General features: G+C 48.1%; 1 protein-coding gene across 3 annotated transcripts in view; it reads left to right on the top strand.

Annotated features, from left to right (window-relative positions):
- Nucleotides 1-26276, top strand: part of PARP9 (poly(ADP-ribose) polymerase family member 9) — an 828079-nt gene extending 801803 nt beyond the window's left edge. For all 3 annotated transcript variants that reach the window (XM_085647495.1, XM_085647496.1, XM_085647497.1), the window contains one exon: nt 25584-26276. In XM_085647495.1, the coding sequence (XP_085503621.1) occupies nt 25584-25876 (293 nt within the window). In that variant the 3' untranslated portion in view covers nt 25877-26276. The remainder of the gene's footprint in view (nt 1-25583) is intronic.
- The last annotated feature ends 388 nt before the right edge of the window (nt 26277-26664 follow it).

The raw sequence follows: 26664 nt of genomic DNA, 5'->3' as shown, positions 1-26664 counted from the left end.
CCTTCGGCACCGAGAAAACCCACCGACTCCAAAGAACTTTTTTCCCCGAATCCAAAACAAAAAACTATTTATATTCATCCAAAGACTGGGCATGTTCTTGCCAAAAGAAAACCGGACCACTTGCAGGATTCACCGGTTCTGGATAAAAGAATGGACATGAGCACGAACACCTCTCCTCCCCCTACACCTCCTCCTCCACCTGTTAATCCTAATCTACCGATCTCTCCACTACACTCTCCAGAACACACTTTTCCACTCCCACAACCAGAGGATAGTGAGGATGGCCATGGGGCCGGACAAGGGGACGATAATATAGTTCCACAAGATAATGATGGCAATGATCCCCCACAGGAGCCAGATCCATGGGCAAACTATAATACAGATCCTGACTTAAACAACGACCTGGATCTTTATCCCTCTAAGCCATCCCCACCAGACGATAATGTAGGTTTTGCCCAATTATTAAATAGGGCTGCAACATATCAGGGGGTAAATTTACATTCCGATCCTGTAGAGGAGGATTCTCTCTTAGAGTCTTTTGATCAGCCATAAAAATCCTCACACGTCCTACCAAGGTCTAATTAAACATGCACCAGAAGTGTTTAAAGACCCTGTGAGGGCTAGGGTTCTTAACCCCCCGATAGACAAAAAATACAAAGCAGTTCCAAGTGACCCCATATACATTAAGGTTCAGCTTCCTTTAGATTCCCTGGTAGTAGCTAATGCACTTAAGAGGGCCAACTCTCAAGGTTCAGGTGGCACCCCGCCCCCGGACAAAGAATCTAAATTATTGGACGCATCAGGCAACGTATGGCATCTCAAGCTGTTGGAAAATAGCCAACACACAAGCGCTCCTGGCAAGGTAGGATAGGGATCACTATGATGAGCTGGAGAAGCTCATTCATCATCTGCCCGACCAATACAAAGATAAGGCCAATGACCTTATACAGGAAGGCAAACTAATCACAAACACATCCATCAAGCGAACTCTAGACGCAGCGGACACCGCGTCTCGCGCAGTTAATACTAGCGTATTGTTACGCAGACATGCTTGGCTCAGGATATCTTGCTTTAAAAAAAGAGGTGCAAAACTGTATCCTTAATCAGCCCTTCGATCAAGAGCACCTCTTTGGCCCGGCAGTGGACACATCTTTAGAAAAGATGAAAAAGGACACGGAAACTGTTAAGTCTAGGGGAGCCTTGCAGTTATCTTCTCCTAGAGGTTCCTTTCGACGCTCCGTTTATAGAGCAGGCTCAAAAACCAACACACCAGAGCACCCATCCTCATCCTACAAAAGCCTCAATCAGAGCTCTTTTTCCAAAGGAAACTTTATAGGATGTTACAGGGGTAACAACAACAAGGGCAGAGGCCAGGGTAATAACACCCGCAGCTCCCCTACCACCAAGCAGTGACTTCTCTGCCCTTCCCCCGACCATTCCACACCTGTCGGGGGACGCCTTTCACAGCTCCTACCTGTCTGGAATTCCATCACTACAGACAAGTGGGTAAGTCATAATATCCAGTATGGTTACTGCCTGGAACTCACTTCCAGTCCCCCACACATTCCTCCCAAACACCGTCCAATGTCCGCAGAACATTTGACTCTCCACAAACAAGAGGTTCTCTTTCTTCTACAAAGAAATGCAATAAAACCAGTCCCCTTACGCTATCAGGGCACAGGGGTTTACTCTCTCTACTTTCTGATTCCAAAAAAGGACGTCTCTCTCAGGCCAATATTAGACCTCAGACCCCTAAACTTCTACATCCAATCAGACCACTTTCACATGGTCACTCTCCAACAGGTGCTTCCACCACTTCAACAAGGTGACTTCCTCTCCATTCTGGATTTAAATGATGCCTACTTTCACATTCCTATTCACCCCTCTCACAGAAAGTATCTCCGGTTCATAGTGGACGGACAACATTATCAGTTCAAAGTCCTCCCCTTCGGGGTAACCACAGCACCCACAGTTTTCAAATGCCTCTCAGTGGTATCAGCTCATTTAAGAAGACAGCACATCCACGTGTTCCCTTATCTGGATGATTGGCTCATAAAAGTTAAATCCCATAACAGTTGTGTACAGCACACACACAGAACTATCCATCTACTTCACAACTTAGGTTTCACATTAAACCTCACCAAGTCTCGCCTTCAACCATCCAACATACAACAGTACCTAGGGGCTACTCAAGACACCTCTAAAGCTCTAGCATACCTCAATCCAGACAGGATTCACACCATGCAAGTTCTAATATTACAATTTCAACCTCAGCACTCGTTGCCAGCTCGAGTGTTTATTCAGTTAATCGGGATGATGGCCTCTTGCATCCTCATCGTCCCTTATGCAAGACTCCAGATGCGTCCTTTACAGGAATGCTTAGCACAACAGTGGAACCAGGCTCACGGTCAGCTAACAGATCTGGTGTTGATGAACGGCCGCACACATCGCTCTCTGCAGTGGTGGAATACACAAAACCTTTCCAAAGTGCAGCCGTTCCTCGACCCGGTTCCTCAGATAGTACTAACAACGGACGCGTCGCTCACCGGCTGGGGAGCTCATCCACAAAATCGAACTGTGCAGGGCCTATGGACCCCTCAACAAAAACAACTCCACATAAATCACCTGGAGTTACAAGCAATATTTTTAGCACTAAAGTCCTTTCAACTATTGCTACTAGGCAAAGCTGTCCTAATACGCACAGACAACATGACAGCAATGTATTGCATTCAAAAACAAGGAGGAACACACTCTCTCCAACTTTCACACCTAGTGCAAAGTATATGGAGATGGGCCATTCCCCAAAAGAAATACCTCCTCGTATCTCCCGGGAGTACAAAATCAGATTGCGATCTGCTCAGTCAACAAATGCAACACATCCATGAATGGGAACTTCACCCTTAAGTTCTTCTTCCATTTTTTTCAGATGTGAGGAAACCCAGACATAGATCTGTTCACCACACATCGCAACGCAAAATGCCCAAGCTTCGCCTCCAGTTATCCACACTCATTGTCCAAAGGCAATGTGCTATGGATGAACTGGTCAGGCAGATTTGCAACGCTTTTCTGCCTCTCCCTCTCATTTCGTTACTGGTTCAGAAGCTCAAACAACACTCCCTCACAATGATCCTAGTTGCTCCAACATGGGCGAGACAACCTTGGTTTACAACTCTACTAGAGCTATCAGTAGTCCCTCAACAAATGTTACACCTCTCACCCAAGTTTCTTACACAGAGCCAACGGAGAGATAAGACATCCAGATCGCAATCAACTCAATCTTGCGATCTGGCTCCTGAAGTCCTAGAATTTGGTTACCTCAATCTCCCACCAGAATGTATGAACGTCATCAAAGAGGCTAGACGTCCTACCACAAGAGCATGCTATGCAGCAAAGTGGAACAGATTTGTTGTATCTGATAGAGACATCTAGCCGCAGATTCCTTAACTTAGAATATCCCCAGGTGTCGGGGAACAGTGTGCAATGCCTTCGGGCTTTAAAACTTGTAATTCCTGTTCGCGACAGATGTCTGTGACGGACCCGCATCTTATTTGTATGTGGTGTCTGGGCGAGCACCATGACTCCACAGACTGCAAGGCGTATCAGCACGTGAAGCCCAAGTCTTGGCGCGAGCGCCATATGAAACTTCTCTCGGCGCGGTTGTCCAGGTCGGAGTCGTCTCGACCCCCGGCTTCTTCAACCGCAGGTCCCTCCCACTGTCGTTCGGCCTCCAGGGTCCGGGGCCGTCGTTCGCCACCTGGTAAGTCGAGGCGCTTGTCACCAAGGTCTTCGACCTCCCCTTCTTCTGTTGTCAGGAGCTCTGGTTCCCGGAACGTTCCGGACATATGCTCCCAGCAGTCGCCCTACCCGCCCTTTCCGGGTGTGGAGGCAACTCGGGCCCAAATGGAGGCATATGCCATAGCTTTGCAGGCCTCCCTTGGGCCCTCTCCCGTCCCTGGGGCGTCCTCGGGGCCTCCGCTACTTGTGGACTCTCCAACGGACTCGCCGGTGGGTTCGCCCCTGGCGCCAATTGAGCCTCCACCTCCCAGGGACGTCGGAGATGTGGTACCATTAGGGCGTGGCCCAGTTGGGTCCCCCTCTGTGGCCCACGTGGAGTCATTAGGGCGCGGCCTTCCGGTGTCCCCGTCTACGACCCACGGCGCCTCTGCCGCGCCGCATAGCCCCGCTGGGCTCCCTGCTGCGCCGCAGGTGGTTGCCGGTGCTCATAGCCCTGCTCTGAGCACACCCCAGGCTCCCGGTCAGGCGGCCGCCTGTCTGGAGCCGGGGTCGGCACTGTACTGGTGCCGGAGGCTCGCCTCCTCGGCTCCGCCTCCATTGCTTTCCCCAGAGTCCGAGCCTGTTCCTATGCCCCGGGCTCCCAGGCAGGCGGTCGCCGGTCTGGGGGCCGGGGTCGGCGCCGTACCGGCATCGGAGGCTCACCCCCTCGGCTCCGCCCAGTGTCAGAGCCTAGTGTGGATAAGGTGGAGTCGGCGCTGAAAGCCCGTGTCGCCGGCTCCGGCGTCTGCTCCTTCCTCGGAAGGGGAGCTTATCATAGTCTCGGCGCTATACAGCGCCGAGTCGACGCCGGACGCAGCCGAGTCGGCATATAATGACGCGGGGTTGGCGCCGATGCGCGTTGCTTCGGCGCCGTGTCGGCGCAGAATTATGGACTCTTCTCCAGAAGGGAGTTTGTCGTCGTCTTCTCGCCTACCATCACCGGATGTACTGTTGCCTGTACCCCCCTTGGAATTTGTTGAGCTTCCTCGGGAGCTCCCAGATCCGACAGGCTCTTCACCTCCCCAGGAGCAATGTCAGGATCCTCATTCTTCAATGGGACTCCCTTCTGTGGAACATTGGTCGCACCCTCACTGTCTGGGGAGGGTCAGTTTACAGCCCTCCCCCACTGATGAGTTGTTGCCTCCTCCACAGAGGGCTACCGAGGCCAGTGCGGCTTTTTTTAGGGTGATCTCATTGGCCACCTGCATTTTGAGCATGCAACCCCCTTCTGCCCCCTTGTCTGTCGACCCCTTACTTGAGGTCCTTCATCGGGGGTCCGGGACTGTGGAGCCGCTTCTACCCTTTGAGGCTTCCCTTTATGATACCCTTTTAGGTATCTGGGTCCGGCCTGCTTCAGGTGATCCGGTGGCTCGTTCAGTTTTGCACCGCCACCGTCCAGCTTCGCATGATCCTGTTTGTCTTTTTGTACACCCTGATGTGCAAGGGTTTGTGTTGCAGACTGCTTCCCCTGCCTGCCTCCTCTAATGCTTACTCCCTCTCGGGAGTCCCGATGGCTAGAGTCATGGGTCAGGAACGTCTTTACCTCCACTAGTGTAGCCCTACGATCCTTGAATACAATGTGTGTTTTAGCACGGGCTACTTCTGCCCTGTGGGACTCTGCAGAGTCTTTGCTTTCGGCCACCTCTGAAGGTGCTCGGGTTGATCTCTTTTGCCTCCTCCGGGATGGCCGCGACCTTGCCGAATTCACAATCCGCTCAGCCTTAGATGCTGCGGATTCTTTGGGACGTGCTATGGTGTGCTCTGTTGCCTTAAGGCGTCACGCTTGCCTACAGGATAGTGTCTTCCCCGAAAATATCCGGGAGCGACTGGTTGACTTACCCTTTGATGGGGTTTTGCTGTTTGATGCTCACGCCGAGTCGGTGGTTCACCGGCTCCTTGCGGGATTTCGTCCTCCCACTTAGGTCTTCTTAGGCCTTTCTTCCATGGTGGTACTTTTTTATTTTGCATCCTTTAGCTGCGCTCTGTGTTTTTACTAAGAGTGGGCGAAATTTGCGAAATTGACTTTCGCAAATTATCGCGAAATTGCGCTAAATCTCCGCGAGCATGCAAATCTTCGCGATGTGTTTTTGCGTGCTCGCGGGGAAATATATCTCCAACTTGCCCATGCGGTCGCTAATGGGCGCGGCCATCTTGCTCGCGATGCCTATTTCCTGTTCGCGATCGCAAGACATGTTCGCGATCGCAAACTCTCGCAGGATAGCGTGACTGGGTACCAACAATCCAACATCTTGTGGCGCGCGCGAGCGGATAGGAAAACTCGTCGGCGAACGCAGGGACCCGGTAAGTCGCGACCGGGCGCGCGAGAAGGCATTTTTAAAGCGCGAACAAGAAAAATACTTCCGTTTCGTGGCAGGTTGCGAAAGTTTTGACATTTTCGCGCTCTCTGCGGAACGCGAAAATGTCAAAATATCGTAATTTCCGAGAGCGGAACAAAATTTACCGCCCAGGCCTAGTTTTTACATAGGCGGTGAGCCTTACGTCTTCATTTTTGTGGTCAAGGGTGATTACCCTTTTATTGGATGCGTTTTGCTTTGAGCTGCCTGTTGTCCTGCTGTGGCCGTGTTCCACAGATTGCTGTGTCCGGTCCTCTGACTGTGGTATTGAGCCGGTGGCACAGCTCAGTAATGTCATATGGCTCGGAACTTATGTTCACGGGTTCCGTTCATTACTGTGCTCTTTTAGCTTGGCTTATTGCCCGAAGAGGTGTTCCCTGTTGTTTTGGGTATGCATACTCCATGTGGGGTACTTGTATGCTATTATATAGCTTTGCTTATCTCACCTGGGCCTGGAGATCCTGTGGGCTCCATGCGTTGCTTGGTGGTCCATTGTACGGTGTTCTATGTTTTTTCCCTGGTGCCATCTTCTTACGCCATGGTCATCCTGCCTGTTCCACTTCCTTGGAAGGTTCCTTGATGTCCTCTTCAAAAACGGCTCCTATCTGTCCTTCCTGTACTAGGTATGTTCCGGTATGGACATGTTCATGCTCCTGGCTTGTTCTGTCTCTACATATTTATATATGGCCGTGCGGCGCGGGACACCCCCGCGCCGCACGGCCCTCCAGCTGTGTCTGTGTGCCCCCTCCCTCGCTCGCTGCTGATCGTTGCCGTTTTTGATAAGTGCTGTGCCCTGTGTGTGCCAACAGACCACGCACGCAACCTGGGCTTCATCCTGGACTCCTCCCTCTCGATGACCAGACAAGTCAACGCCGTCTCCTCATCATGCTTTCACACCCTTCGCATGCTTCGCAAGATCTTCCGATGGATCCCGACCGAAACCAGGAAGACGGTCACCCAGGCCCTCGTCACCAGCCGCCTGGACTATGGAAACACCCTCTATGCCGGAACCACAGCCAAGCTACAGAAAAGACTCCAACGCATCCAGAACGCCTCCGCCCGACTCATCCTGGACATCCCCCGACGCAGCCACATCTCCGGCCACCTGAGGGACCTGCACTGGCTCCCCGTCAACAAGAGGATCACGTTTAGGCTCCTCACCCACGCACACAAGTCTCTCCACGACCTGGGCCCCAAGTACCTCCACGACCGCCTGACCTTCTACACGCCCACCCGCCAGCTACGGTCTACCAGCCTCGCCCTCGCCACCGTACCACGCATCCGAAGAGCCACCGCCGGTGGCAGATCCTTCTCCTACCTGGCGGCCAAGACATGGAACTCCCTCCCCATCCACCTTCGGCTGACCCAGGACCACCTCGCCTTCAGGAGACAACTCAAGACCTGGCTGTTCGAGCAGTAGCGGACCCCTCCCCCAAGCGCCTTGAGACCCTTCCGGGTGAGTAGCGCGCTATACAAGTGTTATGATTGATTGATTATGTTTATACATTTATGTATACGTGCCGGTTGCCTTGGTATTCCTCTTCCTATGTCTCCACCTCTTTTCGGGGCTGCGATGTGTGGGGGAACTTTTCTAACTTGTTGCAAGTTGCCCATAGGTTCCTCCTTGCTGCCGCTTACTGGGGTGATTTCCAAATTTGGCAAATGCTCCCTTTTTGGTGTTCGACACTGTACGTGTCTTTTCTGGAGTGTTTGGTCTCAGATTCTGAGGTTCTTTCCAATTGTTAGCGCTACGCCTGCGAGACAGCTTTTCTCATGGCATATGCCTGCAAGTCTATATTGTGGGTTGTTTCTCACTTTGGCTTCATACTGCCCAGTCGGGCACTCTTAAGCTTCTTGTGTAAGCCACTTTAAGGTCTCTGTGGCCGTTTGCCTGCTGCGTGTTTCTACCTGCTTCAGCGGGTTTCAAATTGATGCTATTTGCCCCTATTTCCCCTTTTTGGGATTGGGGGTGCACTTGGCGTGTTTCTTGTCCCGCCGGCTATTCCAATCACATTGCTCAGGTTCTAGCTCTTGCCTTTGGACTCTTAGCACCGGCTCCTTCAGACTTCCTTCTATGGGCTAGTCTGTTAGGCTCCGGTTGCATCTCTTCAGGTTCTTTTTGACCTTGGGTCGGTGTCCTGATCGTGCTCCATTAAGCAGAGAGTGGTCCTTCTTTCTCTCTCTCTCTTTCTCTTGGCTCAGGCCGTTCTACCTGCCCTTTTTAATACGGGTATGGTGTAGCGCCATTCGGGCATTTTTAGGATATCTACCATCCCGTTGGGTTGCTGTCGGGCTGTTCCGCCACAGCCTCCCCTCTTTATCTGTCACTCTGCTGCCGGATCGGATCCTTGGCAATGTCTGTTGATCTGTCACAGACCCACCTCCCCTTTAGGTTATGGCTGTGGTATCTATTCTAAGTTAAGGAATCTGTGGCTAGATGTCTCTATCAGATGAAAGAGTTACTTACCTTCGGTAACAATGTATCTGGTAGAGACGTTGTCTAGCCGCAGATTCCTTAACACCCACCCAGCCTCCCCGTTCTGCGAGGACCTTGCCAAGTGGGGTTCTCCGCTGGCCCCCCTGTTACAGTTGGCATTGGTTTTTTCTCTCATGGATGCTCACATTGTTGCGTCCCTTTGAGAATTGCCATGATACCACTGACTCCCTCTCAGGGGTTTTTGTCACAATAATACATTTCCTCCCTCTCAAGGGTTTCTTATCTGTAACATGAGGACTTTTTGATTGTCCTTCACCAGGAGATTCCTCTTCATTTTCTTCTCCTGCTGTCTTTCCTGCCTTCTGTTTTGGCTTAGGGTTCTGGGCTCCTCTACGGTACTCTTCTTTGGAGGCTCTGTTCGCCTCTGTTTCAGACCTCCATTACTACAAGGGCAGTGCCAGACTTTTCATTCCTGCGGTGGACTGTTGTTCTCTCTGTGCTCCGCTCTTGCTAGACGGCACAGTTCTACATGGTACTGACAGTCTATTTTTGTCTTATTCTGCATGATACTAACAGTCTATTTCTGTCTGTTAAGATGTTCTTCCCTTCTTACACTAGGCAAGGGTCTTCGCTTAGCTTGCGAGGTTCTATCTCACAGCTTTTTCACCTATATATGTAGGAAGTGTCTAATTCTGTCTTTTACGATGGTGTCTGCACCATCCTCCTTATTTATTCACGGATTTTCATCCATTGCACACTGTTCCTATACTTTCACAGTTTTTTTATTGGTGGCTCCGCGTTGTGTCGCGGAAAACTTTCTCTGAAAAAAACTGACGTCAGCACGCCGGGAGGGACTTATATGACCTCACTGTTGTCACGCACGTGGACGACGTCAGGGCGGGGTCGTGTGGCGCCATCCCCCGGCGCGCAGAGGTGCTTCTGCAAAGTTTTTTCTGGCTCCAGTCTGATGCCTGGGGATATTCTAAGTTAAGGAATCTGCGGCTAGACAACGTCTCTACCAGATACATCGTTACCGAAGGTAAGTAACTCGTACATATTGTACAAATAACAACATCAACCCACTAGATGCTTCCATTCAAAACATTATCTGTTATCTCTTGCTTCTACAACAATGTAATTTGGCATATACATCTATACTGCTACATCTAGCTGCAATCGCGCTTACCTCCAAAACAGACAACACTTGTCTTTATTTCGAGTACCTGCGATCAAAGCGTTTATGGAAGAACTTAAAATAATTCCACCTAGGGTTCCACCTTCTCCAGCTTGGAACCTTTATATTGTCCTTACCAGACTCATGGGTCCCCCATTTGAACCTCTACACAAATGCAAGCTACAGTTTCTCACCTGGAAGGTGGCCTTCCTCGTAGCAATCGCATCCCTCAGAAGAGTTAGTGAACTCCAGGCATTAACCATACAAGAACCATTTTTGCAAATGCATCATGGCAAAGTGGTTCTTAGAGCTAATCTAAGGTAATTTCTGCTTTCCACCTTAATCAGTCTGTTGAACTCCCAGTTTTTTTTCCTCAACCAGACTCAGTGGCAGAACATGCTCTTCTCGCGCTAGACGTCAAAAGGGAGTTACTATTCTACATAGAAAGAACTAAACCCTTTAGAAAGACTAAACAACTCGTATCTTTCTCCCCACCTCACAAGGGCAATCCCATTTCAAAAACAGGAATTGCAAGGTGGATTGTTATGTGCATACAAATATGCTATCACAAGGCTAAGCGCACAATAACCATTCCCCTTAGATCTCATTCCACACGCAAACTAGAGGCTTCTATGGCATTTTTGGGAAACATTCCCCTAGATGACATCTGCAAAGCAGCAACTTGGTCTACACCACACACGTTTACTAAACACTATTGTGTAGATGTGCAAGCAAAAAAACAAGCTTGTGTGGGCCAGGCTGTATTAAGAACACTTTTTCAAACCACTGCAACGGATACAGGTTGCCACCGCTGAGGAGAACTGCTATATAGTCTATGCTAACGTATACAATCTACAGCTCAAATGCCTCGAACGGAAAATGCTATTTACCAGTATGCATCTGTTCTTGGCATGTAGAGCTGTAGAGTTGTATACGCCCACGCACCTCCCCGGATACCTTTATCCGTTGCAGTATTATCTTACTTAGATACATCACACACACACGGAAATCCTTTTCTATTTTATTACTAACTCCATCATTACCCTTTATGGCGAAAAACAATCTGGGGATGAAGTCGATGCCCATGCGCACTATCACCAATAGGAGGAGTCACCGATCCCGTGACTACAAAGACTTCTTCGAAAAAACAAAGTGCAAACATCCGAGCCCCACACCAGATGGCGATCTATGTTAAAGTATACAACTCTACAGCTCTACATGCCAAGAACAGATGCATACTGGAAAGTAGCATTTTCCTTTAAGAAACTGGACTTACAGTAAATTATATTTTTCGGTTTTGAAAATTTTACTTTTTGTATATGAAGCCCTATGTTCTTCTAACCTCAAAACAATTGCTCATATGTTATGCTTGTGTCCGATGCGATTTTGCTCAAGGTAACAGGTATTAAGGCAGTTATTTCAAGAAAATGTTTGCAGAACAAAGAGCACTCAGGCCAATTCTATTATGATAAATTAAATAAATCAGTATGTTAAGTTAGGATCCATAATGATGAACAATTTGCCATAGATGAGAGATGACCTCAATTTAGGAGTTGTTTTAAAATTCTGTATTTAACTAGTCAGTAGGTATTTCGCTTTTATAGCAACGTATTTTGACTGAAAAGATATATTTCTGTTATAATTTTATTAGCGAAAACAAGAGTTTGCAGTTCCTGAGAGGGAGGGGGTGGCGGGAAAGGGAAACAATAGCCAGGTGTCCAGAAGTGAAAGAAGTGGAGTGGCTCCTATAAGGAGCAAGGGCCCTCACACACCCTGAGGGGTGTCATGCTTCATCATAGCTCTTAAATGTGTGTATCGGGTGATAGGGGTCAACATGTTTCATGCCATGTAATGTCCATAAGATCTCGGCATTTCATCAGGACCATGAAATCCTCTTCTTTAATAGGGATGGTATGGAAAAGTCTCCGTCAAGTGCCGTACCTGCCAGCATGTATTTAAGCAGTGGTTCTGCGTTGTGAAAGTGATTAAAAGTGTATATGAACCATCATGGTCGCGCGGACGTGAATCGGCTCGGCTCCCACACCGAGGTCCGATTCCATGAGGAATTGGATGTCCCTGAGGGCACCCATGGACCTCACTGTGGCGCGCAGGGACGCCTGAATGATCGCCCCTACCTGCGAAACGTTGGGGCACCCAGCTGAGCGATATATCCCTCCCGATGTGACAGGGGCCCAGGAGCAGCCGCTAACTCCAGAATGGCGGCCCGCTGGTGATATTGCCGGGTCTCCCGCTTGGAGCAGCATAGTGGAGCCGCCACCTCCAGCCAACATCAGAGCGGCCCCCACTTGCATCGATCACATCAGCGGTCCCCTACAATTCGAATGATCAGGGACGTAAGTGGAGATCCGATACCTCTGGCGGGCTGCCTATTGTGACAAAATGGCGGCCACCACGGAGGACTGACTTGGAGCGCGGTTACCAGAGGCTGCGGCATGATGACTCCTTGACTGAGCGACTGAGAGGATGAGCGGCTTGAGACCCTGGCGGCGCGTCTGCTGTCTTCGACGGCTCCAGAGCATCGTGGAGTCTCACGACTGATAGCTTCCTGCCGTGAGAAGGGGTGCACGGTGGGACACGAAGGTAGCGCCATCCAACACGAGCCCGCCACTAAACACTCACAGTGGGGCACATCCCAGAGACACAGCAGACGTGCAAGCGTCCTGAGGCACTCACGTTAATGCACGTCTGCCCTTATGCGTCCAAAGAAATCCTAAACAAACAAAGCCTTTGGCTACTTTGAAGCCGCCGGTGCAACGGACAGCGCAGAGCAGGGGGGCACCCATGCGACAGGGAAAATGGTGCTCTCTAGGGATGACCTACTAGCAACACTGCGCGATTTTAAGAACGAACTACGAGCGGACTTCAAAGCAGACATCACCGCCTGCCTCTCTTGATGCCTTTAAATCAGAAATGAGCCTCAAGCTCAGCGATCTGAGGGCTGACGTGGACTCAGTGGGGACTCGCGCCCTCGACCTTGAAACAAAATGCCAGAGCTTGGAGGAGCGACTACAATCACTCGAAGAAAGCTCCGAGGCCGTCACCACTCAACTGAACGCAGCCCTTCTAAAATGCGAGGACTTAGAAAACTGCTCTAGGCGGGAAAATATTCAGGTCCGGAGACTAGAGGAAGGACGGGAGGGAGCTAACCTGGAGCAATTCATGGTGGCCCTCTTCACTAATATTGTGGGAGACGACAGGCCACCGATCCACCTGGAACGCATACACAGAGTAGGTCCTGCGCCACAAGGCAAGACGCAGCGGCCGAGGGATATCTTGACCAAATTCGCCTCCTTTAAAACCAAAGAATTGGTACTTCGCAAGGCCCGAGAGCAGGACACGATTGAGTTCCAAGGAAGCTCCTGCACCCTGTTCCAGGATGTCGCCCAGGCCACACTGATGAGACGTCAGCAATTTCGCCTTGTCACTACTACACCTAGAGAGCAACAGATCAAATATAGATGGACATACCCTTTTGGCCTCGCCTTCTCCTACAATAACAAGCATCTCCACTTCACTGAGGTGAAGGAGGCGGTGAACCTGCTGGGAGTTGCCTATTCACCGCCACGGTCAGGCCCAGTATCCGCTGATGACACCAGACGGCCGAGGAAGGCACGAGACACACATGGAGCCTGGCAGTTGGCATCGACCTTGGGCAAGAAAACACAGTGAGAAGAACATACCAATCTCCTGTGTCCAGCCATACATGTACGGCGGCTGACTGAACGCGGTGGATTGTCCATATTGGGATTCTCAGTGACGGGCTGTGCTTTCCAGCTCTTACTGTAATCTGGCTGACCAGACTGGGACCGCAGACTTGGTTTCATCCTGCAGTGAACTACATACAGGTTTTGTTAACTGTTTTACTTAATATGTTTGACCTTTTTGTGTTTTATTTTCTTTTACCCAGGGAGGGCGGCACCGAGACCGGAGGGGAAGGGGGAGAGAGGTTCAACTAAGCTTGCTCATTCTAGACAGAGCTCATGGGGGTTAAGCTCTTCACATGGAACGTTAGGGGTCTTAACTCCCGTAACGAGCGACATCGCTTCTGGAGGTTTTTGGGAGACCAAGGCCCACAGGTAATAGCGGTTCAGGAAACTCACATAAAGCGAGAGGAGGAGGGTAGACTCAGGCATAGACGATTTCCCCTCATATATCGGGCTACTAACCATAAGAAGCACAATGCGGTTGCGCTGATATTCCACACCTCAGCACACTTTATACATGAGGCTGCACAGAGGGATAGGGAGGGCCGATTTATTATGGTCAAAGGCACTCTGAGGGGCTGGCCATGTACCTTGGCCTCTGTGTACGCCCTAAACAATGGCCAGGCAGACTTTCTTTCTGCCTTTCTAGACACACTGATGGGCTTTGCGGTAGGAGACCTAATTATTATGGGGCACTTCAACCTAGTCTGGGACCCCGAAATGGACTCCTCACATGGCCACAGAACATGAGGAGGGATCTTTCCAACTACACTTAAGTCTACAATGCAGCAGCTGGGACTGATAGATGTCTGGCACCATCTCAATCCGACAACAAAAGATTTCTCACTCTTCTCACATGTGTACAAATCATATTCGCGGATTGATCATGCCTTCATAAGCCAATCACTCATCTACACAGTCCTAAATTCTCTGCTTTTACCTATAGCCCTTTCTGACCATGCCCCCTTGACTTGTCTCCTGGAGTGGCCGGCCCTACGTTCCAACTTGGTCAGATGGTACTATCCTGAGTTTTTAGGCAGAGATCGCTTACACAGAGACGATCTCCGCAAGGCTCTTAAAGATTTTTTCTCACTTAATGACCCGGCAGACACCTCCCCGATGACAAATTGGGATGCTTTTAAGGCACACATTAGGGTCCACTGCATCTCCCTGGCCACCTCCCTTAGAAGGCTCCAGACTAAGGACCGTCTAGACTTGGAACGAGAGCTCTCGGACGCTGAGAAAACACATAAAGCCGCTCCATCCTTGAGGAAACTCACAGCCATTAGAGGGAAACTCAACGCTATATATACTAATATAGCTGAGAAAACACTCCTCAGACTCCAAGCCCGAGGCAACGAGGGGAAGGACAAAGTTGGGACGCTGCTAGCGAAACAGCTTCGAGCTAAGCAAGAGAAAGACTTTATTTAACACATTACGGATGAACAGGGCACGACATACACAAGCGAGGAGGGGAAGGCGCGAGCGTTTCAAGCATTCTACCACACACTCTATCAGGTCCCTGCCACAACCAATGATAGATTGGGGGCGCCAATTGCTAAGGAGGAGGTCCAGGCGGCGATCGACTCCCTCAAATTGCGCAAAGCACCAGGACCTGACGGGTTCACAGCCCAATTCTATCGCACATTCGCAGCCGACCTGAACCCCCACTTGACTCAATTATTCAACGCTATTGCCACCCAACAAGCCGTCTCACCAACTATGGGAGGGGGCCCTGATCTCGGTCATTCCCAAACAGGGGAAAGAGCCCCAAAGATGCTCATCATACCAGCTCATTGCCCTCCTCAACCTTGATGCTAAATTATACTCCAAAATCCTCGCCACCCGTCTCGAGACCATACTCCCTGATCTTATTCATGCTGACCAATCGGGGTTCATCAAGGGCCGACATACACATGACAATCTTGGATGAATTTTCTACCACATGGATAATGTTCAAAAGAAACGAATCACGGCAGCTTTAATGTCACTCGCCGCAGAGAAGGCCTTTGATTGTGTAGATTGAACTTTTTTGATTCTCTCTCTGCGCTGATTTGGCTTTGATGAGACCTGTATCAACATGGTTTGGGCCAATTTCAGTGCGCCTCGCTCTCGAGTGATGGTGAATGGGGTGGCTTCTGATTTTTTCAATTTGACGAGAGGGACCAGACAGGGCTGCCCCCTATCCCCACTACTTTTTGCCCTTAGCATAGAACCTCTTGCGGCCCGGATCCACGCTAACCAAGCAATCACCGGAATCACCTTCGGGATGGACGACCACAGAATTGCACTATTCGCGGACGATGTTCTTCTCCCGGTCACCAACCCTGAAATCTCCCTCCCAGCAATTAGCCAGGAATTACTGCGCTTTGAGAAGGTCTCGGGATTTAAAATTAACCCCACTAAATCCTCTCTTTTACATCTGACCCTCTCTCGGGGGACGCAGACCAGGCTAGAGGAGGCTTCTCCCTTTCACTGGGCTAAAACGTCTTTCATGTACGTGGGGGTACAAATCACCCCCAATCTCACTAACTTATATAAAGCTAACTTTCCGCCCCTTCTCCACCAACTAAAAAATGATTTTAAAAAATGGAGTGCGGCTTATCTATCATGGAAAGGCAGGATTAACACAATTTAAATGAACGTACTGCCCAGACTCCTTTACCTCTTTCAGGGCCTCCCCATTGTCCCTGAGAAAACATTATTCCCTGAACTGAAATCTTTGCTTCTTAAATTCATCTGGCAAGGACAGCGGGAACAGCTGTCCCATCATTTGCTGATGAGACCTCGGGACAAGGGAGGCTTGGCCCTCCCGGATTTTCTAACATATTATAGGGCGGCGCAGTTGGGAGTATTGGGTGAATGGTCAAAGCGAGAGTCAGAAAAACTATGGCCACACATTGATAGGCAGGTGACGGGCAGAACTCTCTGGGATCTCCCCTGGAGGCACAAATCAGATAGACCATTAAACGCATACTTAAGTGTCCCTACCTCTACCACTCTATACGTCTGGGATGCAGTCACAAAATCTCTCCCCCTAAGGAGTTTCCCTCAGCTCTTCAGGAAGTGCCCTTTGACCTATGGAAGGAGGGAGGTTGCCTAATGATTTCAGACCTGTTTCAAGGGGACAAAATACGCTCCTTCCACGATTGAATGAATCGATTTCACCTCACCCACACCAAACGATTCCATTACACGCAACTAATTCACTGGGTCCAACAGCCTCAGATACGACAAGCTGCCACCAGGGACTACCTCCCCATGGAAAAATGTGTCCAATCCAGCATGACGGCCAAAGGATGCATTTCCTTCTTATATAAGCTCCTGCTCACTCTGTCACCCCAGCGCACACAGCGACACAAAACATTTTGAGACAATATATTGGGAATGCCGCCATCGGAGAAACAATGGGAATCCCTCTACAGGGACATGGGGAAATTCAACAGATCAATGCATCTCCGAGAAGCCCATTACAAAATGCTATATGGCTGGTACCTTCATCCCCACAAGCTACATACTATTTTCCCAAACACTTCCGATCGCTGCTGGAGGGGCTGTGGCCTACTAAGTGATTTTAAACATATATGGTGGGATTGCCCAGCTATACAAACCTTCTGGAAGGAAATGTTGGCCCAAATAAAACTCATTCTGGGATACCCTATAGGGGAGTCTACAGAACATGTGCTCCTAGGCCTCCGAGACCCGCTATTCAATACCAGACGCACGCTGATCGGTCAGTCCTATGGGTGTGCTTGGGTCCTGCAAAAATGGCAATAGCAGCAGCATGGAAGAAACCCGAGGCCCCTTCACTCATCCAGTGGCACGTGCATCTCTGGAGAGCTCTGACTATGGAGCGCCTAACAGATATAGCTGACGACTCCCGGAAGGGTTTTGATTATATCTGGGGCCCCTTGGTTAGCTACCTATCGGAGGGACTGCCTCTATTTGCCTGTAGCCCACGACTCAGAGCCTTGCACCTCTTCCTGATCTAGACGGCGTGGGGTGGGCCAGACCGCCCCCCTTGATCCCCGAGTGGGGTGGGCGTTCAGCGCTGGACGTGGCCCCCCCCCCCCCTGCCTGGAGCGGACGGCAGCCCCTACTACATTGATACTCAGAAGTCTCAGGCCTCCCTGGGTGCTATTGGTGTTGGTTTAGTTACTTGGTGCCTTTTGGTTTTTTTTCATTTCGTTTTTCCTTATCACTTTTTGTTATTCTACAGCAGCAGTCAAAGAAGTTACCCTCCAGAAGACGGGGGCCGTTAAGGCACCTACCACATACACTGTCCTCTATGATGTTAATGGGGGATATATAAGGGGTCCGTACAAGAATTCGCTTTGAACCGTCTGGCTATATTAATGCATTTATCTCGAGTCCCGATACAAGGGAGGGGAAGATACCGAGATTGTATGAAACTGTGTTCTTCTGTTTTAGCTATCTTATGTGGGTATCTCTACCTATACCGAATATGATACCAAAGAGCGCGTCCCCACTGAAAAGGATGGCAGGCCACTACACTGGCCCACTCTTCTCCCAACACTAACTTGGGGTGATTACTCTTCTTGGGATTAGACCTCCGGATATTTATGGAGGATAAGAGGCTGTAATATTATTTACAAATACAGGCTGGGGTGATTTGAATAAACCTTCGATATCGGATGGAGGTGCTTATGATCTTGTTTATATCGGCATAGGACTGTTTTGAGCCCTCGCAAGACACTTTTTTGAGCCTTGACGAAGTTCCTATGCAACGAAACGCGTTGGCTGTGGTGGAAATTTAAAAAACTAACTTATAGAATAAAGGACATTTTGAATGAACTTGAGGTTTTCCTTTGACTCCGTTTCTGGTGCACCGTCCTCACCCTCATGGGTATCTCTACCTTCCGAGGTCATTTCATGTATTATGACTGCTTAACATATGCTGTGTAACATTATATGCAAAATGTCTTAATAAAAGAATTTGACAAAAAATGTGTATATATACCTTCTGGAAAACCTGGAATATGGTTAAACAAAGAGGGAAAACAGAGCAGATACCCCCATTTGCGTAGAGGATGATGCAGGACATCCACATTGAAATAGAAGGGGAAGTTTGTGATGGTGGTGTCAGGCACCCAATCTCGGTGGTGATAATGGTGTGGCAACCAAATAGTACACACAAGGAGCAGCATTGTCATTAAAATAAACCTCCTGCACGGAATCGATTATATGTCACAAAACCTTTATGAGTATATGACTATTGCACAGAGGGTGGGGAGGGAAAGAAAGAAGGGGAGGGGCATCCGTGGGGTGCGGTGGGGACGGTCCCCCATGCTCGTATCCCAGAGCTGAAGTCCCTCTAAAACCCATTCAGGGGTGGCCGGGAGGAATCTTACCAAGAAGGAAGTGGCAAAGGCCCCAGCAGTGACAACGGCTGCACTTGCAAGGTGGCGAGATCCAGGCCTGTCGACAAGCGACATTTCTTGTCACAATATTTTAATTAAAGATGATAAACTTGGGGCACCCTTCCTCCTCCGTCCTGGGGCGGGGTCCGGACCATTTCCTCCTCCGTCCAGACCATGCTTCAGCCCGCAGGAGAAACCGGTGCAGTGACTGCCATGGAGACAGGGACCGGGCTCAGCTGGATGTTCCTTTTCAACCTGGAGGCGCAGATTGCACATAACAGTCTAGCCCCTGACAGAGAGCCACAAAAAGGTTGCCTCTGCAAAGAGCTGCTGGTGACCGACAACATCCTGCCTGTGCAGTGGAAAGCTGCGGAGGCCAGGATCCTGCTGTTTCTATCAACTCCTTCCTGGACAACCTCTTCCTTCAAACCATTGACTGCTTCGGGCCAGGGGTGGAGTGACTGTGACACTAGTTGGAGAGCTCTTGGGTCGGTGACAGCAGCCACTGCTGGAGGATAGACTACAACAGTGACTTGTGAAGCTAGCCTGAGGATAGTCCAGCGGCGACAGCCAGAGCACGTAGCCCAGCCGGAGCCTTGAACTCTTTAAAGTTCATTAGCTACTCTAGCTGACAGTGCCTTGGCTGCAAACATGAATGGGTCCAAGTCTAAGCTTTCAAGCACCTACACCTTTCTAGACAGGGGTTGGGAGGGCGCTAGCATCTGACTGGGCATGGGCAGTGGTAGTTGGAGGGACAGAGGGTTGTATGCAAAGGTGCTGCAGCACTGATAAGTGAATAGGCACTAGCACTGATATCTGAAGAGACAGCCTCATTGATATGTAAAGGGTTCCAAGCCCTGCATGTTTACTAAAAAATGTAAGTAGCAAGGGCACTGCCGACAATATTACAGGGGCCCTGCTCCCAGTTGCAGTGTCTAGTGTCACATGGCGAGTGCTTGTGGAACATATAGGGAATAGCCTTGATCTCGCTCCAGCTCGCTTAGACCTAGAAAGTCATTTGGCCAGAAAATTAAATGGCTAGCCAAAGAAAATCCTGCGGTCCTTTTCCCAAAATGAGTGGTGAGTGGGAGCAGCGTCCACTCTAATGTCGATATGCGACCCTTCCCCTGCATCTGTTGGAGGATGTAGAAGAGTCCCACATACATTTCCTAGAATAATGCACAACACCACTGCTTGTTAACTCGTCAGTTTACTATCTGTTCTGAATCCAAGATGCAAAATCTGCCTGCCTAAGGTGACAGTTTTATTGTTTATTTTACCTATTCAGAAAAATGTGAAGCAGCTACCTGTTTGTGGTCCGCAAGATGTGCCGGTGGAACAAAGCTTGTTCCAGCTCCTGCCGTGAAGTTGGAGAAACCTCAAGCAGCCTCGTAGGCTATAAAATAAAGAAATCTTCACATATAAAAGCATTAAACCTAATATCTACCTACTATAAGCTTGCGGTCTAGGTCTGGCACTGTGAGATCCTGATATCTGTGACTCTGGAACTGTGTGTGGTCTTGATGTCAGTGCAGATGGCATTGTGTGAATGTAGTTGAACTGGACACCTCTCAACCCGAGGACTTCCCTAAGATGCATCGGTATGCTTGGTGTGGTGTTGGTGTCTGTGTAGATGACTGTGTGGTTTTGGAGATGTGGCATTGTGTGGTCTCTTTTTGCAGGCGAGACTGTATGTTTGCCACTGACACTATCTGATCTTCTAAACGAATATTTCTCCCCGGCACTGTGCAGCACCAGAGCATGCTGCCCAACCAGCCGAGCTGCTAATAAAGTTAGTAGAGCATTTTTGGATGCTAGTAGGGTCAGTAGAGCTCCGTGTTCTGCTTGGTGGAGCAGATATCAGTTTTGGTGATCTTGCACGGTGTCACTGACACTATATGTGGTTTTGATGTCTAATCAGTTAAAACTGTATGATCTTGAGATGTTCGAGTTTGTACTCCCTACGCTGTGTAAGATCTTCATCTCCAAGACTGGCATTGTGCAATATTGGTTGAACCCAATGCTCCTCCTCTCCCCAGGACAGGGCATATTAACGGAGATGCTAAATATATAAAAAGAAAATGTTCGACTGGTCGAAACAGCCAAAAACGTGTTAATATGTTTACAATGTCAGTTTGTTAGTGCATCACATCCGAGAATTGATTTTCTTGAATCGCTCACAATTGCAAACTGAAAAGCTTCTAAGCATTTCTCATTTTTAGCAGCTGAGATAAGCACATAGTGACAAGGTGACCTGTCCAATATAACAGACTTTGTTCAAATACATGAGCCAGGATCTAAACCCAGGTGTCCTGATTCCTAAGACTGCATTTTGGCTACTATCTGACATCTACTCTGACAGTCTTCTTGGTGAAGCACTTACATGTGAGGCGTGGTGCGGATACTAACCTAAAAGAAGCTAGCTCCTGGGGCTAGGGTTTTCTTTGGGCACACAGTCCGGTATTATTCTTGGAATGCAATGACTTTGTACGCAGAATAGGGATGAATGCCGGAGTGCAAAGATGCATCTATGGGGAAGATGAGTGATTGAGGTCATAGAGGGCTGAGGCCACGGTACTGGTGGTGACTGTCATTCCATTGATGACAGGATGCTGCTGAGCCATCAATGCAATGCTGCTGGCTGCACACTCATTCATGCACTCACTTATCTATTCATCTGTTTGTACTCTCTAATTATTCACCCATCCATTAGCACTCACACCAATGCACACAACCATACGCACAAATCCTACAGGCATTGAAGTAGAGCTTTCAGATGTTTAAAAAAAGCCAGGCTTACTAGCTTTGACAATGTTCATTTTAATAGTGTCAGTCTAGAAGCAGCTGCAGGATTTGGCATTTAGTGGATGTTTACTATGTTCTACTGATTTTATATTATGGCTTTGGTGATGTGGAAGAGTAGTTCCTTACTGCACACACAGCAAACACTTATCTCTCAGCATTAGAAGGCACTTTTCCAGTACTGGCAGAGGCTTCACATCTGATCCTGGCAGCCTGCTAGCTGCAGTCACCGAGCTTCCTTGTGCTGACTGTGGCTGTTCCTAGATAGTTCGCTAATAGCTCTCACACAGTACAGGTTATAAATATTGGTTTTGCCAAATGCGTGTTTTAAAACTAGTGTTTGGGTGTCTGTGGGACCATGATTGAGGGTAGCAGTGTAAGAAGCAATTAAAAGGTACAAGATGTCCACAGCCACGGTAGCACAATTTTTTTAATAAGGTATCAGATATTCACAGGAGGTATTGACGGAGAGAACCCATTGCACTAAGAGTATTACATATAACACAGGTGAGAAACTCATCAAAAGGTCGACTCTATTTTCTGCTCAATTATTCTCATGTTAAATGCTAATTATGGGTAAACTAAGTGATGCTTCGGATGCACAACTCCACCTACATTTATTAAAAACTGTAACCCATTGAATACTTGTAATTATGTGCATTGGCTAGTGGTTCTGGTAAGTAGATGGATAAATGCTTTTTGTCCATTATTTTATGCAAAGTCTCCAAATGGACAGAATTACCTACCTCGGGTAAAATAAAAATATATATATACAATTCTTTTCTCTCTTTGTGATTTTCTCTAACATTCATTGAGAGTATAAATGATATATTGAAAACAAATGTCACAGTAATATAAAAACTGCAAGTTCAACGTTAATTTTAAAGCTCTGTATCCAACGAGCATCTCAACAAATCCAGTCTGGTGAGATGCACTAGATAGGGACTGAATGGCATTTGTAATGGGACGAGGGGATATCCTTATATGTGGATGAACTCCTGTTGTACCTTGCTGACCGTGATACCTCCTTACACGTTTATGGCAGTTTTTGTGGTTTTGGCATGAACTGGAGAACTCTCCTTTTCCCCTTGAGAAGGGACACCATTTTACCTAACGCTGCGTATCCACTTTCAGTGAATACTTGAGGCTTTTGTTATTTTTTATCAGAATGGCTAGTGACGTAATTATGGCTGACAATGTAGTTAGTGCCTTAGCCCAACTCACAGAGGATGTACCCTACAGGAGGATTCTTCCCCTCGCCCTGCTGAGTACCGTGGCTCTCCGTAAAATGACTGCCTTTCCTTAATTTCTTGAAGGTTATCAGAATGCTTCATTTAGGGGTTCCCTATAAATTGTTAATGAAACGCTATTCTGTGGTTCGCATTCTACTCAAGAATGGGGTTAGCCATAGAATATCGCTGGCCTCCCTTAGTAAAGGAAGGTATGATGTCAGAATGTCTCTTCGAGGATCACTGGGCACTCAACTTAGTACTTTTGAATGCCATGGTATTGCCATGGTGTTGTTTCCCCATCAAGAGCCTTTCTTGACCATTTATAGATATGCCCTGGGACGAGAGGATGTCCTAGAGCTGCTTGTGGTAGGGTCTCATATGGCCTTTTAACTTAACATTATTATAATTTTATCGTTGTTTGGGGCGGGGCAGGCTGGGCTGTTTAGAGGCTGGGGAGGAGTGGTGGCACCCACCTAAGTGCGCATGAATGTTTGTCCGGCCCTCTGGGGTCGGACAAACTTTATACGAACTTTGCATGTTCTCCACCCAGGCTGTATTACAGCCTGGTTGGAGAACATGTCCAGGGTCCCATTCCCTGTCTAAATGCCATACCATGGCGCTCCGACCAATCACAACGCTGCATTGCAGCATTGTGATTGGCACAGGGGAGCATGAGTGCTTCCTGCTTCCACAGAAGCCGAGACGAGGACGAGAGGATGGATGAAAGGCGGCATCCGGCTGAATCCAGGTAAGTGGTTTTTTTTTACATTTATTTTTAATTCCCTCCCCCTATACTCTCCTTCCCGCCCCACACCTGTTCGGTAGCAGCCGCTACTGCCACTACTGGATGTAAAGGGATCATGACTCTGGAGACCCCACTCTGGGACACAGCTCTGCTGGGTGACTCAAGAGATCTGAAAGGACTTAGTGGGTGTGACTTTTTCAGGACCTCTAAAGTGGATGATGTGTGGGATGAGATTTGCTTGAAAACCCTTACAGGTTTGAGCCTCCCAACAATAAATACAATCACTTGAAACATGTCCTTCACAAATAAACTGGCAAACAATGGGATCTTCAAAGCACTACCCAGTTCAAATAGAGTGCTGAACCAACTGTTAGTGAACAAGGCTACATCATTGCTATTCCAAACAATGTTCAGTGAAGCTCCAGACAAGCTTATTAAATTGTGTGATGCATGGCAATAGGCTGTAGGCACACTCTGGCGCTTAAATATGAGAGGCTTGCGCCGCAGTACCATCACTTTTTCTGAAACTCCAGTGGCGTAAACTTCTCAACCATATCGATGAGGCCACACAAAGCCACTTTATATGGCTTTGGATGGCCTCATAGATATGGAGTACGGCAATGCAGCGCAAGTCGCTGCATTGCCTTACTCTGCGCCAAGGAGGTGTTCCATGGGTATTGTAGTGGGTTTTCTCACGCAGTACTCATGGGTTTTGATGCTGCTCCAGATTTACTTAATCATGTAAACCTGGGGAAGCGCCAAACCATACGCCTCCCCAGGGAAGGCGTAACAAGGAGAAATATTTGGATTTCTCCTTGTTTTTATCTCTTTCCATGTGTGCTGCATTCTGCAGCTTGCATAGAAAGAGGAAAACGCCTCTCTATTTTTTTTGTGCATGAAGGGACCCCTTCTGGCACAAAACAATCCTGCCCGCAACTATGGCACCCTTTCATCATTGTGCAAGGGTGCCTACGTTGGCGCTAGGCTGCATTCATGCCCTTTCATTTTGGTGTAGAGCAGCACAGCAAGGTGCCTTGCTGTGCTGGCCTACGCTAAATTGCCATAAATGGGGCCGTAAGTGTGGAAAATTGTGATAAGGCGAAGTTAATTCCCAGGGAGGAGGCAATTCGGTCAAGGTTTATTTACACTGATTGAACTGAAATTAATATATAGGGTATACAACAAATGAATATAGATTGGCAGGATGAGATTTATTGTCAAACGAGGAGACTTTCCTCAGTAATCTGTGGCAGAGTCCATCAAGGAAAGTGTTTGGGAAAATGTGAAGAAATGTCTTAGTAAAGTCCTGGAGGCCTGGGTCCAGATTTCTGAGAAGATGGCATTGCTGGGAGTGTGGGGAGAGCTTGCCGCTTGGAAATTCAACAATCTCGTCTGCTATTTGGATGTGAGCCTGACAAGGCGAAACATTGATCAACCCCGGGGAATCTGTCTTCCTCCAGAGATGGACACATAGAACACAGGCATGCACCTGTGTATGATGGCAGAGAAGGTATGGAGTGCGAGTCAGGGTTGCTAGACTTCTGGCATATGTACTGTGGCCTCCGATAGATTTCTTGAACCCTTCAAATCTCTACCCTCTTCTATGATGGATGTGCCTTGCCAAAGTATTGTATGCTCCCACATGGTCCTTATATGATGTGAACGCAGGCATTGTTGCTCTGTTCTTATTATGCCACCGGATTAACTGTTCTATAGTGTCTTGGAGATTTGGTTTGGAAATCTCCCGCTGTATGGAGAACTAAGACGTCGTAGTATTTGATCATCTATATTGTTGAGACAATATAGAGGAAACCTGGAGGATACATCATGTATTAATTAGGAGTAAACAGTGGCGTACTCCTTCCCGTATTGAGACTTACTTTTGACACATCTGCATTTTGCTCTCCATTCAATAGACAAAAATAGTAATTAACTCATATTTCATTTATATTTTCACAGAACCACGCTACGGAGCTGGAATGTATTTTAGTAAATCTCTTAAACGTCTCCAAGCAATTAACAAGCAGGTGTCCGTTCCGGATCAGTATGTTTACATCTTCCAAGCTGAAGTAATCACAGGCTCCTTCACCAGAGGCAAAGAGTCGTACATTCTGCCCCCTCCAGTAGGCGAAGATTGCATGGATTTGCATGACAGTGTTGTAGATGTTACAACGGACCCAGAAACCTTTGTAATTTTTAACAGCAGCCAGGCCCTTCCACTGTTCTTGTTTACTTGTAAAAGAATAGGATAGAAACGTACATCTACAGCTCAGATCTGATCTATCTTTACTGCAAGATCAATAATGTGATTCATGATAAAGCTTGCAACTTGTAGAGTTTTTATTAGGGGCGCATCTTTCGATAATTTTGATACTATTAGAGAAATTGCTTTTGTTCTTCATAACAAATATTCTTTTTTGTTCCCATACACCATGTTTATGTTAGAAACGAGTTGTAGTCATTATCTTAAGTTAATACAGAGAGAGAAATATATGTACACACACTAAAGCATTTTCACATGTATGTTAAATCCATAATCACAGTTCAAAATTAAATTGAACTTTGTTGTGTTTTATAACAGTGAAGCTACTAAGAGCAACAGTAATACCTGACACAAAAGTGTTCAATCAAATAAAACGTATTAACCACTAATTGACTTCGGCCCTTCTTAGCAGTTGGTTTGGTATTATGGTTCTTTGAATGTTAGTTCAACACCTCTCTGATAAATGTATGTATCTCTGTTGGAATACGGAAGTTTGTACTTGGCTCCTGCACTCCCCGTAGAACTTTTGGCACTCTATATTCACGGCCTATATAATTCGGAGCGGGGGTGGAGGGAAGGGTGGGGCAGACAACAGAAGTTCTGCATTGTGTGTTCTCTGTTTGCGTTTAATGATGAATTAAAAAAGAAGCATGCAGCTAAAAAGATTAGCAACTTCCTTCAATGTTCCTTTTGTTACTTTTAACACCTTTTAGTGTTTCTTTGAAGCAGCTGTTTACACAAACTTAGGGCCACCTGGTATAAGAAAATACTTTTCTA

Source organism: Triturus cristatus, chromosome 3_2 (assembly GCF_964204655.1).
Source record: "Triturus cristatus chromosome 3_2, aTriCri1.1, whole genome shotgun sequence".
Lineage (NCBI taxonomy): Eukaryota > Metazoa > Chordata > Amphibia > Caudata > Salamandridae > Triturus > Triturus cristatus.
The sequence above is the reverse complement of the archived record's forward strand: the minus strand, read 5'-3'. Positions and strand labels throughout refer to the sequence as shown.